At 45.4% G+C, this 18,395-nt stretch overlaps 1 protein-coding gene across 2 annotated transcripts in view; it reads left to right on the forward strand.

Annotated features, from left to right (window-relative positions):
- The first annotated feature begins 6,860 nt into the window (after positions 1-6,860).
- Positions 6,861-18,395, forward strand: part of CCDC22 (coiled-coil domain containing 22) — a 30,563-nt gene continuing 19,028 nt past the window's right edge. The window contains exons 1-5 of one of the 2 annotated variants that reach the window (XM_063119134.1): positions 6,861-6,918; positions 12,934-13,014; positions 15,092-15,269; positions 16,541-16,673; positions 16,767-16,873. In XM_063119134.1, the coding sequence (XP_062975204.1) occupies positions 12,965-13,014; positions 15,092-15,269; positions 16,541-16,673; positions 16,767-16,873 (468 nt within the window). In that variant the 5' untranslated portion in view covers positions 6,861-6,918; positions 12,934-12,964. Of the gene's footprint in view, positions 6,923-12,933; positions 13,015-15,091; positions 15,270-16,540; positions 16,674-16,766; positions 16,874-18,395 lie in introns of both variants that reach the window. The other variant, XM_063119135.1, reaches the window with a different exon arrangement.

Raw genomic sequence — 18,395 nt, forward strand, 5'->3', positions numbered from 1 at the left:
TCCCTTTTCTATGCAACTGTTAAAGATACAGGAGCCCTGTCCTCCTTTTCATATGGTCACCCTAGTTACGCCCAACTCAGGCTCTTACTCCCTTACCTTGGGTTTCACTTGCCTGGAAGACCTCTTTCTGCCATATGTACTTACCTGATCATTAAAATCTACTTCTGAGGCCCTGCTTGGAGTGTCCCAGACAAATGAAGTGAAGCAAATGACTACTAAGGAGGGAGACTTCTCGGTAGTGGCACCCTGGTTATTGAATAGCATTCTCAGAGGCATTTGCCTAGTGTCATCTCTATGGTCTTTTCGGTGTCAGACAAAGACCTTTTTATTTATTCTGGCTTTTTAAATAACTTATAGTCAGGTCCTCCCAGTTTAAAATCTATATCTTAATTGTTTTAGTTTTTAATAGTTTTTTAATTGTACTTTTAATGTTGTTACCTGTTTTTGTGAGCTGCCCAAGGAATTTGTGTTATGGAACATCCATATAAATACAATTAGTAAATAAAGGTATAAATATTGGGTGGAATGGTTCTAATATTTTACACCTGCCCTAAAAATCTTTAACACCAAAGTAATAACACAGCTGCTTTATGGGTCTGAAATCTGGGGGTCTGACAACACCACGACCGAAGCCTTGGAGATTGTGCAGAACAACTTCCTTTGAAAACTTTTCTCTCTTCCATCTGGTACCCCTGCAGCTTTTTTGCGCACAGAAGCTGGTAGTCCTTCAGTTAGGGCAAGAATTGAGAGTGCGCAGCTAAAATATTTTAAACGAATCGCCATCTTGCAAAATGAGCGTCTTCCTACTAAGTGTTTTCTAGAAATTGATAACAATTGTCATTGGACGGCAATATCCCAAAAGCTTCTGTATAGTTATCATCTCCCTGAATTGAAGTTTGCTCTAAGCATGGATAAAAAGCAACTAAGGGATTGGTGGTTTTGGGTAGATTCCAGGAGGGACCTACAACTTATTAAAAATTCTAAATTCTCTCGGTGGTTCCCTCTTCTAAAAACAGAACACTATAGACAGCATGTTATCTGTCCAAATTGAGGCCACTGCCCCTGAGAAATGCTTTCATTGAATTGAGGTTTCAAGTGATGCCAACTGCAGTGCTGGATGGACGCTACCACAAAGTACCATTTGAATCGAGATTATGTATCTGTGATCAACAACAAGTGGAAGACATAGCACACTATATGTTAACTTGCCCTCTGTATAGGGACCCAAGAGAGAGACTCCTGAAACCGCTGCTGACATATGGAGGCATGAATGCCCAAGCAGAAACAGTTCTCTTCCTCCTTAGCGATACCAACAGTTATGTCACTCATAAAGTGGCCCTGTTTGCACTGGCAGTGAAAAAGATTAGGAAGAGAGAACTTGATAAAATTGCTATAAAATGCCACGGAGACTCAAAGTGCTGAGCGAAATGAGAGCTTTAGTCATAGTAAATTTAAGCTTGTCTGTATGGCTCTTTTGGTTATTTTAAACTGTTGTGTACTTTTATAGTTGTATGCTTTTCTATGGATGTATTTGTCATGGCCTTCGGCTAGCACAATAAACTGATGATTGATTGATTGATTGATTGAATATTTTACACTCCAGTGCACTTGCTCCAGAAAGGTGGGAAATAGCCAGTATTAATTTGCAAGTTAATAAATCTGTTAATCTTTCCTATTGTTAGTGTATAACACTTGAGACCGGACTTAAATATATATCTTAAATGACCTGAAGATAATCCTAGCCTGCTGCCAGATCATAGGGTGAAAAAGAAATGTAGCCCAACAATTTAAAAACATTAATATGGACTTTGCACATGTAAAAAATGTTTGGTGTCAAACATGTTTTCTTTTGCTCTCAGGAAATATAAAGCATTGATCTTTAACTGTACCATGTACATTGATGGTGCTATATAAATAAATAAATAAATAATAATAATAATAACTGGTATGTCAAGACTCCCAAGTGGCTTGCACCTCAAACTAAGGTGGGCTACACCACTATCATCTCTACCGTTTTTTTTAATTAGGGGTTTTGTTATTGCTTTAAAAAGAGATAGAGACAGAAAGAGAAAGATGGAAAATGGGTGAATTAAAACAGAGAAGAAAAAGCTCCTTCGTCTTTAACAGGTAGGCAAAGAATGAATTTGAGCAGGTGCAGCTTCCCTTGGCCCTACATGGCAGGTTGAACTTGACCAAATTCCCCCTTTTGTAGAAGCAATTAGCCATTTGATTTGACCATCCTAGAAAGAGAACCAAAAAAGACTGTAAAAATGGATCCCTATGGCAGGTTGAAGATAAAGGTGGGGTCTTCGGTCTGAAACGGTTTAAAACTATTGATTTAGAAGACTTGTTTTCAAGTATCTCTTCGGGTGCTTCCAGTCAAGATGTTTATGGTGTCATCAACTTGCCTCAGTCACAGAATTTTACAATGGGTCCAGATGACATCATCTTCCATTTATAAACCTCCCATGTTTTTGTAACCCTAATGAGAGGTTAGGGTTACAAGTGGAAGGCAACAATGTCTGAACACCATGTTAAATTCCATGAATGAAATGGAATTTAACAACCCCGTCTGGAAATAACCTAGGTTAAACAGGGCTCATGCAGGAGAAGATCTAGGTGGATTGTGCTCAGATCTGTGTCAGGCCAGTTAAGAGTCTTCTTCTGTTGTCTTTAATGACACACCAAAACGGCCCCTTGCAGAATGCGCTGCCTCAACTTCATGCTGGTACCACCTCTGTAAATGCATTGAGCTGGCAAACCCACCTGCTTTTATAACCGAGACAGCTCCACTGCATGGCTAGAGTAGCCCCATGACAAGGACTCGGTACAGGGATCCTATACTTTTAATAGCTGCACAGAAAGAGTTATTTTTCAACATGTCCAGCTTTATCAACCATGCAATACAGGATGTACCTTCCAAAGGCCATCGTGGTACAGGTGAGAACTGCAGCTTAGTTGAATTAATTTAAAACAGCCTTCCCAACCTGATGTCCTCCAGATGTGTTGGACTACACCTCCCAGCATCCCCCAGGGGTGCTGGAATTTGTAGTTCATAGTATTTGGAGAGCAGCAGGCTGGGGGAACGCCGATTTAAAAGAAGCTTGAGCAGGAGAAGTTCCAGGTTTGATTTAGCTGTGGGTGCTTTCTTCAAAATGCCTTTGCACATCTTGGCCTTTTTAAACTGGCTTGACCTATTCCTCACCCGCCTCCCCTTCTCGGACTGTTTTGCTTATGTGAGTTTTGTTTTGATCGCTAGGCACAATTAGTATATTTAATTAAATTGGATACCCAGTTCAATTACTTATCTCACGCAATAAGCTATGGTAGCTTTGTGAAAAGCCCAGAGAACTTGAGCTGTTGAGAAGTATAGAAATTAAATAAATAATAACATTAATTTATTTATTTCCCACCTCTCCCTCTGGATCGAGGCTGGGAACAACATATATAATGATGATGATGCTTAATTTCCCACTTGAAAATTGTGGAAAACCACAATCCTAAAAAGACAGGTGTAAGAGATGTCCCAGGCTCCCAGCCAAAGGCCAATTTGAGCAACACATTGACTATGTCTCTGTTTTAGTTGCTAGGAGACCGTTGCTCCTAATTTCATGCCTTCCGCTCCCTCCTCCCGCCCCTCAGCAGCCATTTCTAAGAGTGAGTCAAGACTACAACACCCAACATGCTCTCTGGTCTTGCAGGGATGGGAAGCGCGTGGCGTAGCAGGCCCAAAAATATAATAAATAAGCTTTCAACACATTTCCAACTTCTGGGTCGCTTAGGAAGCAATGCGAACGGAAGTGAGAGCTACCCATGGAAAATAATGGAGAAATATAAGGTTTTTAGCATAGCTGTGCAACATAGCAGCAAAAACAAGAGATTATTTATTTATTACATTTTTATAGCGCCCAATAGCCGAAGCTCTCTGGGCGGTTCACAAAAATTAAAACCATAATAAAACAACCAACAGTTTGTGCGTTTTCTAATGCAGGCTGTATTTTTGGTGGGAATTTTTGAGGTTCTAAACATTTAGCAAATGTTTTACATTTAGCAAACATTTAACAAACATTTAGCAAACATTTAACAAACATTAACAATCTCAGATGTGCAGATGACACCACTTTGATGGCTGAAAGCGAGGAGGAGCTGAGGAGCCTTATGACAGAAGGTGAAAGAAGAAAGTGCAAAAGCTGGGTTGCAGTTAAACCTCAAAAAAACCAAAATTATGGCAACCAGCTTGATTGGTAACTGGCAAACAGAGGGAGAAAACGTGGAGGCAGTGACAGACTTTGTATTTCTGGGCGCAAAGATTACTGCAGACGCTGACTGCAGCCAGGAAATCAGAAGACAAATCTTGATAAAATAGTTAAGAGCAGAGACACCACACTGACAACAAAGGTCCGCATAGTTAAAGCAATGGTATTCCCCGTAGTAACCTATGGCTGCGAGAGCTGGACCATAAGGAAAGCTGAGCGAAGGAAGATAAATGCTTTTGAACTGTGGTGTTGGAGAAAAATTCTGAGAGTGCCTTGGACTGCAAGAAGATCCAACCAGTCCATACTCCAGGAAATAAAGCCAGACTGCTCACTTGAGGGAATGGTATTAAAGGCAAAACTGAAGTACTTTGGCCACGTAATGAGAAGACAGGATACCCTGGAGAAGAGGCTGATGCTAGGGAAAGTGGAAGGCAAAAGGAAGAGGGGCCGACCAAGGGCAAGAGGGATGGAGGATATTCTGGAGGTGACAGACTTGACCTTGGGGGAGCTGGGAGTGGCAACAGCCGACAGAAAGCTCTGGCGTGGGCTGGTCCATGAAGTCACGAAGAGTCAGAAGCGACTGAACGAATAAACAACAAAAAAAAAAAAAACATTTAGAAGACGTGCAAGGCACTTTGAACACCGGATTTGAGTTAGTAGTGAGTTTAAGAGGGAAATTTAGGTAGATTGGCCGTTGCTACAACATTAGGGAAGGAATGTTTAGCATGTGGGGTTTTGCTCTAGAAATCCAAGGTAGCCTGAGCTCTACCTCTAATCCGCAACATTGTCAGTACACCATAAACTGTGTTGCCTTTGCCATTTGCAGGGCAGTTCTCGAAATAACTCACATTTTCCACACAAAATGAGACCTGAATTACAAAAGAGCTGCTATAAAAAATATAGCTTGAAGAGGAAATACTGAGTTGTATCCAATGTTGTTACTCTAACTCAGTGGTTCCCAAAGTGGGCGGTACTGCCCCCTTGGGGGCGGTGAGATTGCATAGGGGGGCATTAAGAGGCAAGGGGGCAGCGGGGTGGGGTGGGGCGCTTGAGGTGGTCTTTCCCGTACCAGGAGTTTTGGTTACAGAAGGAAATTTCTGATCGCTATCCTGCACTATGGAGAGTGGTTCAGAAGCTCCTGGGCAGGATCTACACTTCTGCTTTAAAGCGCTTTATAACAGTTTTGACAACTGTTGGAGCCCAGGACACACTTCACATACAGTTGTCAAAACTGTTATAAAGCGCTTTAAAGCAGTGGTTGCATTTCCAATATCATATTTGGTGGAATGTGGTTTTAGTGTGGTCTGCCTATTTCTCTCCAAGCAAAGAAATCGACTCCAGATTACTAAATGTGGTGATTTAAGACTCATGTTAAGTGACTTTAAACCAAACATTGGGAAACTGGTACCACTTCATCACATTAAGAATTTACAGAATAGTGAGGTACTCTACCCTAGTTAGTAAATGTGATATCTAATATTCTTGCTTATTGACTATCAGACTTTGAAAAGATGATATCACTGGATCAAGTTCATCAATCATGACTAATTGAATAAACTAAAAAAACGTAATTGGATTTTGAATAAGGCCTTAGCTAGACCTAAGGTTTATCCCAGGATTATCCCTGGGTCATCCCTGTGCATGACACACAGGGGATCCCGGGAGCAGGCAGGGATGACCCCGGGACGACCCCAGGATAAACCTTAGGTCTAGCTAAGGCCTAAATATTCAATTAATTGTTACTGTTTTCAATCAATCAATCATCAGTTTATTGTGCTAGCCGAATGCCATGACAAATACATCCATAGAAAAGCAAACAACTATAAAAGTACACAACAGTTTAAAATAACCAAGAGTGTTACTGTTTTGAATTTTATTGTTATTATCTTCCTTAGTGGGTCATTGAAAACCGCTATTCTGAATAATGATTTTTGTAGTGTAGGGTAGGGGGCACTGGGCATGAGTTTGTGGAACCAAGGGGGCGGTGAACTGAAAAAGTTTGGGAACCACTGCTCTAACTGAAGCCCCATGCATTTCAGTGGGTCTTCTACCCTAAGTAGGACTAACAATGAATACAACCCACTGCTGTCCAATCACAACAATACTTAAATACTAGTTTTTATAGGCCCCCGTGGAAGAAACCCCACTCCCTATTATTATTATTATTATTATTATTATTATTATTATTATTATTATTATTATTTATTTATATAGCACCATCAGTGTACATGGTGCTGTACAGAGTAAAACAGTAAATAGCAAGACCCTGCCGCATAGGCTTACAATCTAATAAAATCATAGTAAAACAATAAGGAGGGGAAGAGAATGCAAACAGGTACAGGGTAGGGTAAGCAGGCACAGGGTAGGGTAAAACTAACAGTAGAAAGTAACAGTAGAAGTCTGCACAACATCAAAAAGCCTTTCCAAATGAACCCGGAATTTCTCTCTCTCTCTCTCTCTAATGGGGTGTGCTACTCTAAACTTTGTTTGCTCTATGATCTGGGCTACGGCTCATTTGAAGAGGAAGAGAGGCACTGGACCACAAGTCCCGACATGCAACGCGCTGTTGGAAAGCTGCGGCGGCGATGCACTACATTTCCCGTCGTGCCCTGGGGTAGGTCCTGTGACTGAGCGCCTGGCCCAGCTCAGAGCACAGGGAGCGGTGAGTACGGTTGCTTCCCTCCCTCTTCTTGCCCCGCTGTCTCGGGCAGCCTCTACCCTTGCACCATAGCAAAGCTCGGGGTCGCTTGATATCCTTATATCATCGCCTCCAGAACAGCAGCAGCCCTCTTGTCCCTCCCCAACGCTCCCCCGCAGCTGGGTGCCCCTACTTCCTCTTTCATACATAGAATTTAAGCACCTCATTATTATTTTTTTGCATGGCTTTGTGCATGCAAAAAACGGGTTTTGTTCTCATAAATCTGGCTGGAAAAACGCCTAGTGTGAAAAAAACAAGACAAAAGCAAAGGTAGCTGTGTTGAGCGTAAGAAATCCAAAATAACCCATATTAGTGTAATACCTGTTAGGCTAACCAAATCATCACCGAACAATGTGCAAGCTTTGGAGATCTCCAGATCTCTTCATCAAGCAAGATGTGCGGGGGAGAAAGTGGATAGTGTAGGGTGACCCTATGAAAAGGAGGACAGGGCTCCTGTATCTTTAACAGTTGCATAGAAAAGGGGATTTCAGCAGGGGTCATTTGTAGATATGGAGAACCTGGTGAAATTCCCTCTTCGTCACAACAGTTAAAGCTGCAGGAGCTATACCAGAGTGACCAGATTTAAAAGAGGGCAGCTTTAACAGTTGTGATGAAGAGGGAATTCCCCCAGGTTCCCCATATATACAAATGACACCTGCTGAAATTCCCTTTTCAATACAACTGTTAAAGATACAGGAGCCCTGTCCTCCTTTTCATAGGGTCACCCTAGGATAGTGTATACGTTCTAATGTAGTGGGATTTTAGTTCGTTCAGCTTACCATGTCCCTGGAGCTTACACAGGTGTGAAAAACTGCATGTGCCAAGATTTATTCTTCCCAGGTCCTAAAAACTTGGTGGCTTGGGGCAGGTGTGTGTGTTTGATGTTGCCGGACTGCAATTCAGAGAACTTACTTTTAACAGCAAGCAAATGGACAAATTGCCACAACTGTTGAGTCCTGTCTCTGCATCCTTCCTGAGCTCTCCTCATCCAATTCCCCCAAATCTGGCACCCTTGAGATGTTTTGGACTTCAACAACCATCAGCCCCAACTAACATGGCCAATGGTCAGGAATACTGGTGGTTGTTACTCAAAACATTTGGAGGATACCAGGTTGGGGAATGCTGCTGTACTCTAGAGCAAGTGGAACTTCAGGAGTTGGTCCGTAGCTGACGGAGGTAAACTGACAGAATTCTGGAAGGGATGGAGTGGCAGCTGCAGTGGTAGGCTTGCTGTGCTGCAAACTGGCAAACCCATAGTTCTGTAGCGTAGTTATCCTGTAGCGTGGTTATAAATTGTAATGTTGCATTTTAAACTTATGCAAGGACACTTCGTATGTCCCTTGAGCCTAATCCTAGTTCTAAAGGGCAGTCCTGGCCCAAAATAAGCTTTGAATATTGCATAAGGGCAATCCAGTGGTGCCTGGGATGGGGAGGGGGTGGGCAGAGAGACCCTGCTCCAGAACCTCGCTCTTCCTTTTGGCATTTTCATCTGGCACACCTCTTGTGTCTGTTCTTCAGAGCTGCTAAGGATTTGGTCATCTCCATCCATCCCCATTCACTCAGTTGATGCATCACAACTCTATAACTGACTCAAGTTAAAGGAAGCCAGATTCTGGCTGGACATCAGGAAAAACATCCTGACTGTTAGAGCAGTACGACAATGGAATCAGTTACGTAGGGAGGTTGTGGGCTCTCCCACACTAGAGGCCTTCAAGAGGCAGCTGGACAACCATCTGTCAGGGATGCTCTAGGGTGGATCCCTGCATTGAGCAGGGGGTTGGACTCGATGGCCTTGTAGGCCCCTTCCAACTCTGCTATTCTATGATTCTATAACCCTTCTTCCTCTTCGACCTCTCCACTGATCTGAGGTATATCCCAGCCTGGTCCTTCTCTCTTTCACAGTTCACACGCAAACACATTAGTCTCAACTGGATAAAGAAGGTGGCATCTACAATAGCTTAGAGAAAAACTGACTAAAAGGGGACATAAGAGAGGTCTAGAGCAGGGGCGTTGAACCTGAGACCCATCGGCAAAAGCCAGCCCTCCAGAGTTTCCAGATACCCCTGCCCCCTTTTCACAACCACCTATCATTTGGTAGTTTCTCAGCCTTTTTGTCCTCCCCCCCCAGCCCCCACTGATTCTCAAAGGTTGAAATGCCTCTCCTAAAGCTTAGTTACTGGCAGTAAGATTTTTAAGCCCTGCCCCTTTTGCATTTGGGCCCCTGAAATGAAATCCGACCTTCGGGCTGAAAGAGGTATTCTACCCCTGCTTAAATACATGGCACTAAACATAGACAGGAGTGATCTAGTAGACGTTTACTTGGATTTCCAAAAGGCTTTTGACAAATTCCCACACCGAAGTCTCCTGAGCAAACCTAGCTGTCATGGAATAAGAGGAGAGGTCCTCTGATGGATCAGTAAATGGTTAAAGAACAGAAAACGGAGTAAGAATAAATGGCAAATTCTCCCAATGGAGGGATGTAAACAGTGGGGTCCCACAGGGACCTGTATTGGAGCCAATACTTTTCAACTTGCTTATAAATGTTCTGGAATTAGGAGTGAGCTCTGAAGTGGCGAAGTTCGCCAACGACACCAAATTGTTTAGGATTGTTAAAATGAAAAGAGATTATAAGTTGCTCCAAAAGCATCTCTCCAAACTGGGAGAATGGGCCTCCAAATGGCAAATGCACTTCAATGTAAGCAAGTGTAAAGTGTTGCATGTTGGCGCAAAAAAAACCCCACCTTCAAGAGATCTTTGGGTTCTGGTGGACAGCTCAATGAATCTGTTGACCCACTGTGCGGCTGCTGTAAAAAAAGGTCAACTCCATGTTAGGCATAATTAGAAAAGGATTTGAGAATAAAATTGCCAATATCTTACTGCCCTTCTAAAAATCTTTGGTATGGCCACACTTAGAATGCTGTGTACGGTTCTGGTCATCGCACCTAAAAAATGGATATTGTGGAGCTGGAAAAAGTGCGGAAAAGGGAACCAAAATGGCCGGAGCAATTCCCCTATGAGAGAAGGTTACAACATCTGGGATTGTTTAGCTTAGGAAAAGTAAGGAGAAACATGATAGAGGTGTACAAAATCATGCATAATGCAGAAAAAGTGGCTAGGGATCATTGCTTCATTGGCTTCCAATTCACTTCAGAATCCAATATAAACTTCTGTTGACCTACAAAGCTTTTCACTGTCTAGCTCCTTCCTATCTTTCCTCTCTCATCTCACACTATTGCCCCGCTCGTGCTCTTCGCTCCTCTGATGCCATGTTTCTCACCTGCCCAAAGGTCTCTACTTCCCTTGCTCGGCTTCGTCCATTTTCTTCTGCTGCCCCTTACGCCTGGAACGCTCTTCCAGAACATTTGAGAACTACAAGTTCAATCGCAGCTTTTAAAGCTCAGCTAAAAACTTTTCTTTTTCCTAAAGCTTTTAAAACTTGATTTTGCTCTGACTTTTATACTGCCTGTTTGGTGCATTCTCTTCCCCTCCTTATTGTTTTATTATGATTTTATTAGAATGTAAGCCTATGCGGCAATGTCTTGCTATTTATTGTTTTACTCTGTACAGCACCATGTACATTGATGGTGCTATATAAATAATAATAATAATAATAATAATAATAATAATAATAATAGGGAGCCATTTTTCTCCTCTCATAATTTATTAGATTGTAAGCCTATGCGGCAGGGTCTTGCTATTTACTGTTTTACTCTGTACAGCACCATGTACATTGATGGTGCTATATAAATAATAATAATAATAATAATAATAATAATAATAATAATAATAATAATAGGACCCTGGGTCATTCCATTTAGGTAATTGGTGGGAGATTCAGTACAGATAAAACAAAGTACTTCTTCACACAGCACATAGTGAAACTATGGAATTCGCTACCGCAAGGTGTGGTGACGGCCACGAATTTTGATGGCTTTAAAGGGGTAGGTGGGGTTAGACAAATTCCTAGCGGAGAAGGCTATCAATAGCTACTAGTCCTGATGGCTATGTGCTACCTCCAATATCAGAGGCAGTATGCCTATATACACCAGTTGCTGGGGGACTTGGGCGGGAGTGTGCCATTGCAGTCATGGGTTTCCCATGGCAGCTGGTTGGCCATGGTGAGCACAGGATGCTGGTTTAGATCTGATGCTTCATGGTTCTTCTTATGTTCTTATTGGTCCATCCTGGATAAAAGAAGTGGTGCCATATGTGTTAGTTTAGAGAAAAGATGACTAAGCCATGTGAGAGAGGTGTATAAGATAGCGAATGAGCGGCAAGAGAAAGTTATCTTTTTCTCCCATAGCACTAGAACTTGGGGATCACCCAGTGAAATTCGTAAGAAGTAGATTCAAGACAGGAGAAATAAAGTACCTTGCACAACACGCCAAATTAACTTCTGGAACTATCCGCTACAAGATTTGGTGATGCCCACTGGTTTAGGCAGCTTTCGAAGGGGATTAGACAACCTAAGATCTATGAATGGGTGTGAGACATAATAGCTAAACGGAACCTCCTCAGCCAGAGAGGCAGAATATTTCTGAATACCAGATGCCAGTCTGCTGCCATTATGTCCTGCTCTTGAGCTTCCTTGAAATATCTGGCTGGACACTGCTGGAAATAGGATTCTATTTGATGGATCAGCCTTCCCCAACCTGATGCCTTCCAGATGTGTTAGACTTCAACTCCCAGCATCTCTCATTCAGCATGGGGAAGGCTGCTTGATGGATACTTGGACTGATCCAACAGGGCTGCTGTTAGATTAGTCCTCACTCTCTTATAAGGAGCGTTACCTGTGGTAAGAATCACCTGCAGGCAACCAGGTAGTGAAGTATTTTCAATTGGAGAAGAGTTCTTTTCATTTTCTTTCTTTATCAGCCATTATATGATTGATATGATGAACGCAGGGACATGTGGGCTACCAGGCCAGTTAAAAAACTACTTGTAGACGGAGTCACCCTTGAGAGCATATTCACAAGGCCGCCCTAATCTGCAAGCGGGAGTGGAGGGGGCGGGGGCTTAATACTCCAAGCCAGCCTCCCTCAAACTGTTGCCCTCCAGATGTTTGGGACTACAACTCCCAGCATTCCTGATGTTTAACCATCCTGGCTGGGGTTGATGTGAGCTGTAGTCCAAAGCATCTGGAGAGCATCGGGTTGGGGAAGGCTGCTCCATTCTCTTGTGACGTGAGATATGTGGCAATAACTTTATAGAGCTTGCTGGTTGCAGGGGCCCTGCATTGGGCTTTGCTGCTGTCACCATCTGTGTGATTAGCTTTCTTTTTTTATTTATTTATTTATTTCGTTTCTAAATCACTCCACCACCCCATAGCCAAAGTTCCCTGGGAGGTTTCCAAAGATTATATAGATTGTATTAGGGCTGGGGAAGACTCATGGCAGAGACCCTGGAAAGGCTCTGCATGCTTGCAGTGGCAATACGGAGTTCCATGGACCAATGTTCTGACTTGCTTGATGGTAGCTTCCTATTTTCCTGTTTAAATTAGTCCTTTATTATAAGGACTAGAATCTTTATTTTAAGGAACGGGCAAAGCAGTTGCTTTGTGTGTAGAAGGTTCAAGGTTCAATACCTGGTGGCATTTCTAGATAGGACAGTGTTAGGGAAATTTCCCCAATCCAGTAGGGAGGGAACGGGTCCAGACAGATCCAGATTCAGAGGCTTTTATTTAAAGTACTACACACGTAGGAGAAAGCTCACTCCAGCAAGCTGAAGGCTGAACTCTCTGTCCATCATCCACACAGAGCATACTTTTATACTTTCAAAGTTGCTCTGATGAAATCATACTTTCCCCTCCTCCTGTGACTGATCACAAGTCCCATAGATTGTAAGCCTATGCGGCAGGGTCTTGCTATTTACTGTTTTACTCTGTACAGCACCATGTACATTGATGGTGCTATATAAATAAATAATAATAATAATAATAATAATGTTTTGTCTTTTCTTTCTGTCTTTCTTTTTAAATAGGAGTTCTCATTTCCCTAGATGTCCCGCCGACATGGAGGAGGTGGACAAGATCCTCATACGTTCCCTCCGCCTCTCTGGGACGTAAGGCTGCCTTTCTGCCTCGTGTCTTATGTATTGGGAGGTGGCGGGCGGGAGGTGAGCAGTGAAGCGCCATGCTGCTCATAGCAGGTAGAAAATGTGAGAGATGGAGGTCGGAAGGGGTCTGAAATTGCGCCGTACAGAAGGATTTGACACGGGGGTGCTTGATTTGTGCTCTGTCGTGGCACATCACAGGCCAGGAACATGCAGGTTTTGAGGAAGATGCCTCTCGATCCAAAATTCTTTCCCTGCCGGGAGCAACGACTACAACGATGCAGGGCCTGGGCTGAAATTCCCCCAAGAGAACTCATTTGCCCACCGCCTTTATGCCAGGCTTTTCTCTGAGCCCTGGCAAGAACTTAATTGGGGTTACGCGTCTGTGGCTTGCCGTTGGCTAGGTCTCACGCTGGCTCTTCGCTTTCGTTGGGGGAGTCGTGCACTTTCGCGGATCTCCCGTTTTGGCTCCGGCCGGGCGTTTTGCAGCTTCCGCAGCTTGTGTGGGTGGAAGCAACTGGCGGTTGCTTAGTGACGAGGCTTGGATTAATCAGGGGACTGCAGAGGCTGGTTGGTGGGTCTGTGGCTGCCTTTGAACGGCAGTCTTCACAACGAGCGCTCGCACGGCCCCTTCAAGCAGGCCCGCCAACTGGTGACCCACCAGTCGTGCACAGTGGTCCACCAAGTGCTTGACCCCACCTCCTGTCCTCGCCATTCTGGGCAGGCAGCGAAAGCAGGAGGCGTGTGGAACACCTCCTGGGCTGCCGTACGTGACTGGCAGGGGCTGCGTTTGGCTCGTTGAGTCACCCGGCTTGCTGCAGAGTGTGCTCCCTGCTGTCTAGTTCCACACAGGATGCCCAAAGGCCACGTACGTAAAATCGCAATCAAATATAAAAAAATTGGAACGTTTTAAAGCCCGGAGCGAAGGTCTGCCTCAGAGATATCGGCCGTAAGCCCGGCATTCCTCTGCTCAGGGCCGGTGTCAAGGGTAGGCACGGTCGGGTACTGCTGAGGGCCCCCACCTCAGCAGGGACCCACTGCCAGGAACCCCCTGAAGTTGCTGCTCCTCACTGATGCGACCTGCTTGTTCACCAGTCTCTCACTCTGGCCCCAGATGACGATGGTGGGGGTGAGGAGGCAGAGCAGGTGCTGCCCCGGCCTGCTTCCTCCCTGGCTTTCTGCCTGTCAAGCAAGCAAGTGGGAGCAGTGATGAGAAAGAGGAGGAGGAAGAAGAGCTGGTGACAATGGCAGTGGAGAGGGAGACTCTCTGAGGGAGAGGGGTCCATTGGTCTTGCCCAAGGGCCCTCAGAAACCTGGAGCCGGCACTGTCTCTCAAAACTAGCTCTCCCCAACCTGGTGCCCTTGCTCCCAGTTGTGTTGGACTACAGCTCCCATGTTGGCTGGGGGACACTGGGAGCTGTAGTCCAACTTATCGGGAAAGCACCAGGTTGGAGAAGGCTGTTCTTAACTCTTCTGAATAGCATTTCTTATTCATCATATCAGTAATATTAACGACAGTTGCGTTAAGGTAGGCCTTGTTCCTAAATTGCAGACAGTGGGGGCTGGGGCTGAGGTAATAGCAGCTGGGCTCATGGCTGAGGGGAGGTTTGAGCCATGGGCTTCCTTCGACATGCTCTTATGGGTCGATCTTACTTGCAAGTAAGTCTTGCTATGCTCAGGGAGGCTTATTTCCCTGGAAGTGAGCACAGGATGGTCACCTTTTGACCCTTTTGCTGGCAGGCTGAGGAGGTCTCGGGCAGGCATATGTAAGGAGAGGCGCTCTCTCAAGTATCGCGGTCCCAAGCCGTTTAGGGCTTTAAACGTCATTACCAGCACCTTGAATTCCGACCGGAAGCGTATAGGCAGCCAGTGCAGATCAAGGGCAATGTTCCCTGTCATCGTTGGCAGCCATGTCATGTCCTTGACTGTGCCCCAGTTGCAGCTAACTGGATGGAATGGAAAGAGTAGGCTGTTCCATTGCAGCAAGGGCAAAGGGAAGTCCATGGTGGGTGATCAGTATGGACACTTTGGAGGGAGTCCTTCAATGCCTGCATTCTCCCCACCCACCCACCCCTCCCCGACCCAGGGATGTCCCGGATGAAGTGCAGAGCGTCCGCGAGTTCACCACCGAGCTGATTGTCGAGTCCGTGGTGCGATGCCTCCGCGTCATCAATCCTTCAGTGGGGGCGGGCCTCAGCCCCATCCTGCCTCCAGGCATGTCTGCTCGTTTCCGGATTGGCATGAGCCTGGCGCAAGCCTGCCAGGTGAGTACAACTAATGCGTCAGCTCGTGATGCGTTCAACGCAGCAGTCAGCTCTCGTCTACCAAGAGTTCATGCTGCAGTCGGGCAGGTAGCCTCTGAAGCGCCTTGCAACTCAGGACCTGCTTCGCTGCGAGGGATCAGTATAAGGTAACCCTGAGATGTTACCTTATACTGATATGCTGTATTTCCTTCACTTATTGTTACAACTTCCATATACTCAAAGCTGAGGCAGGCAGGCATCGCTGAATATCCGGATGTGATGCCTATTGAACGCATCTCCCCCATAAAGCAGCAAATGAGGTTGATTCTGATTGTCCTTGGATTTGAAGCAAGTCATGAGTTATTTTTTCTGATATTGCCACAGACCATATATTTCGATAATTCAAATTATCCTATTTTTCCCACTGCTGTGTGATTGTCCGGCGAGCTGCCATCAACAGGAACGCTAGTAGATCTTTACATTTCAATCCAGTGTCGAGTCCTTTATATATTGATAATAAAAATAGTCCTGGATCATGTACAATTGTTTCTCTCGTAATAATCGTTCATTCTCTGTGTACTGTCTTTCAGAATCCCTGTATATACGAGCAAGCACCGCCATAAATGAAAATACGTGCCTTTTATCTTGCAGCCTCTCCAACAGAGGGGACTGCAAGTTTTAGAAATATGCGCTAATTGTACTGGTGTTCGTTACCATCTATGCCGCCCAGCTAATCCATCCTGCTTTCTGGCTTGCATTTATTTATGTATGATATTTATTTGTGATATTTGCATTTGGCTAATTATAATACCATCCCTAAGCAGTACTCAAGAGCCTCGTGTGGCGCAGAGCAGTAAAGCAGCAGTTTCTGCAGCTGAAACTCTCCCCACAGCCTGAGTTCGATCCCAGCGGAAGCTGGTTTCAGGCAGCCGGCTCGGGTCGACTCAGCCTTCCATCCTCCCGAGGTCGGTAAAATGAGTACCCAGTTAGCTGGGGGAAAGGTAATAACGGCCGGGGAAGGCAACAGCAAACCACCCCGCTGGGGGAAAGGTAATAACGGCCGGGGAAGGCAACGGCAAACCACCCCGCTATAAGGCCTGACAAGAAAATGTCAGCGAAAGCCGGCATCCCTCCAAGAGTCAGTAATGACTCAGTGCTTGCACGAGAGGTTCCTTTCCTTTCCTTCAAGCAGTACTCTCTCTCTCACACACACACACGTCAAAATCACATTTAAATACAATATTAAAGATACAACATTAAAAAACATTCCAATTTTATTGCCTCCCATCCAGGACTTGGGATATCAAGGGGAAATTGGCTATCAGACCTTCTTGTACAGCAGTGAGCCTGAAATACGCCGCTTGCTCCTCTTCCTGGTCGAGAAGCTGCCGCGGGATGCCTCAGAGGATGCCGACCAGCCTGTGGGTATGGAGGACGCTGGGCAAAACCAGATTCAGGATGTGGGGCGGCCAAGCTCTTAAGCTGGGGCCGTCGCTCTAACCTGCGCTGTCCTTGCAGGCAAATCCACGGCGCTTCACAGAGCCATTGCAGCTGCTATCAAGGAGCATCTGTCTGTCCCATGGGTGCCCCCTGTCTGCCGCACCCCCCGCCTGCGGCTATTACAGGTGCGTTTCCTCGTGTGAATGGCTTCATACGCAGCATTTTGATTTCTGAGAATCTGTGTAAGGTAGACCTATTGAAATGAATGAGACAAGTAAGTCTCATTCGTTTCTGTGGGTCTCCTCTACATAGGACTAACATTGGATACTGAAGTGGAACCGCTCGGCTTGACTCAGTGATTCCCCGGCCAGAGAAGGGGAGTCTGACTCAGCCAGCCCAGACACACGCCCTTTCACTGCCGCTTTTTAACCCTTTAGAGTCTAAGTTCTCAAAGAAACGACACCACACTACAGAGATAGGGACCAAACACGTTTATTCTTCACACCACACACTTTCATAAGGGTCCACACATTACATTACATGTTTACATTAAGGTAAACATGTAAGAGGTTTGGGGGAAAAACACGGACAAAGGAATAACACACTCAGGACAGCAGGGACTAATACCTCCCCCTCCCCCTTTATACGCTCAAGCCAATTGAACTCACACTCACTCCCCACTTAACCACCCACCAGCTGTAACTACGGCAAGGTCCCTTGCCCACTTGTACCCAAACCTAGTCTAAAACATAACAAACATTTAGCACTGCAACTCAACCTCTTTGTTGCTCACTCCGACTCGGCTTTATGCTACTCTAATTAAGACCCTTTCCCTCAGCGGCCGCGTGGAGCTTCTGCCATCCAGCCGGCCCAGCCTGGATGCTCTAATTCACCACGCACACACTGGACTTCTGACACCCACAGGAAAGAGACCAGACACTTGGGTGCTTTTTATCCCTTTCTGGGACCAGACCCACTCTTGTCACCAGACCCACCCTGACCAATAGAAACCCCATAGCAACCCACACCTCTCCCGAAGGGAGGGGGGAATGCTCCCAGACATTGCACAGCTACAACTTGTTACTCTTCCCCTGGTACCAGCCCGGGGAGGCGTTACCAGATGCCAGGCACTTCTCGCCCAGCGCGGCCTAGGCATTTCACTTGCCTACTCTCTTTTCGGACACAAAGAAACCCCTCTCCCTCTCCCTAGGATGAAGCAAAAACTGTTCTCTTAAAGGACCCATGGGCTCAGCCCATGACAGACACTACCCATAGTTTCTAGTTGTTTCATATATTTGGGGTGGGGTGGCAGGGAGAAACTTTTGAAGTGATGCCGGTAGTGTCTGCAAAAGGGCCTAGTAGATCTTGTGCCCATTTGGCTACCTGCCTGTCCCTGGTCTGCTGAGTTTCCCAGGACTTTTCGGTCATTTGCCTTTCACTTGACGACCCCTTTCCCCTTGCTGAGTGCGCTGTCTCAAGAAATGCAGACACCCAAATACTGGGTCCTCAACATTGCCTGCAGATGTCTGTAAATCGAGCAAATGTATACACATCCCAATCTCTAGGCTTAAGATATGGAGATCAATATTTTTCTTGCAGAGTATATGACACACCCACCCTAGTGAGCACTTTCTTCTGCCCCACCCCCGGCTTTTCTGCCGATTGATTTGTTCTGTGGTTTCTCGTTCCAGCCCTGAGTCTTTAGCT

This window comes from Elgaria multicarinata, chromosome 3 (assembly GCF_023053635.1).
Source record: "Elgaria multicarinata webbii isolate HBS135686 ecotype San Diego chromosome 3, rElgMul1.1.pri, whole genome shotgun sequence".
In the NCBI taxonomy this organism is placed as follows: Eukaryota; Metazoa; Chordata; class Lepidosauria; order Squamata; family Anguidae; genus Elgaria; species Elgaria multicarinata.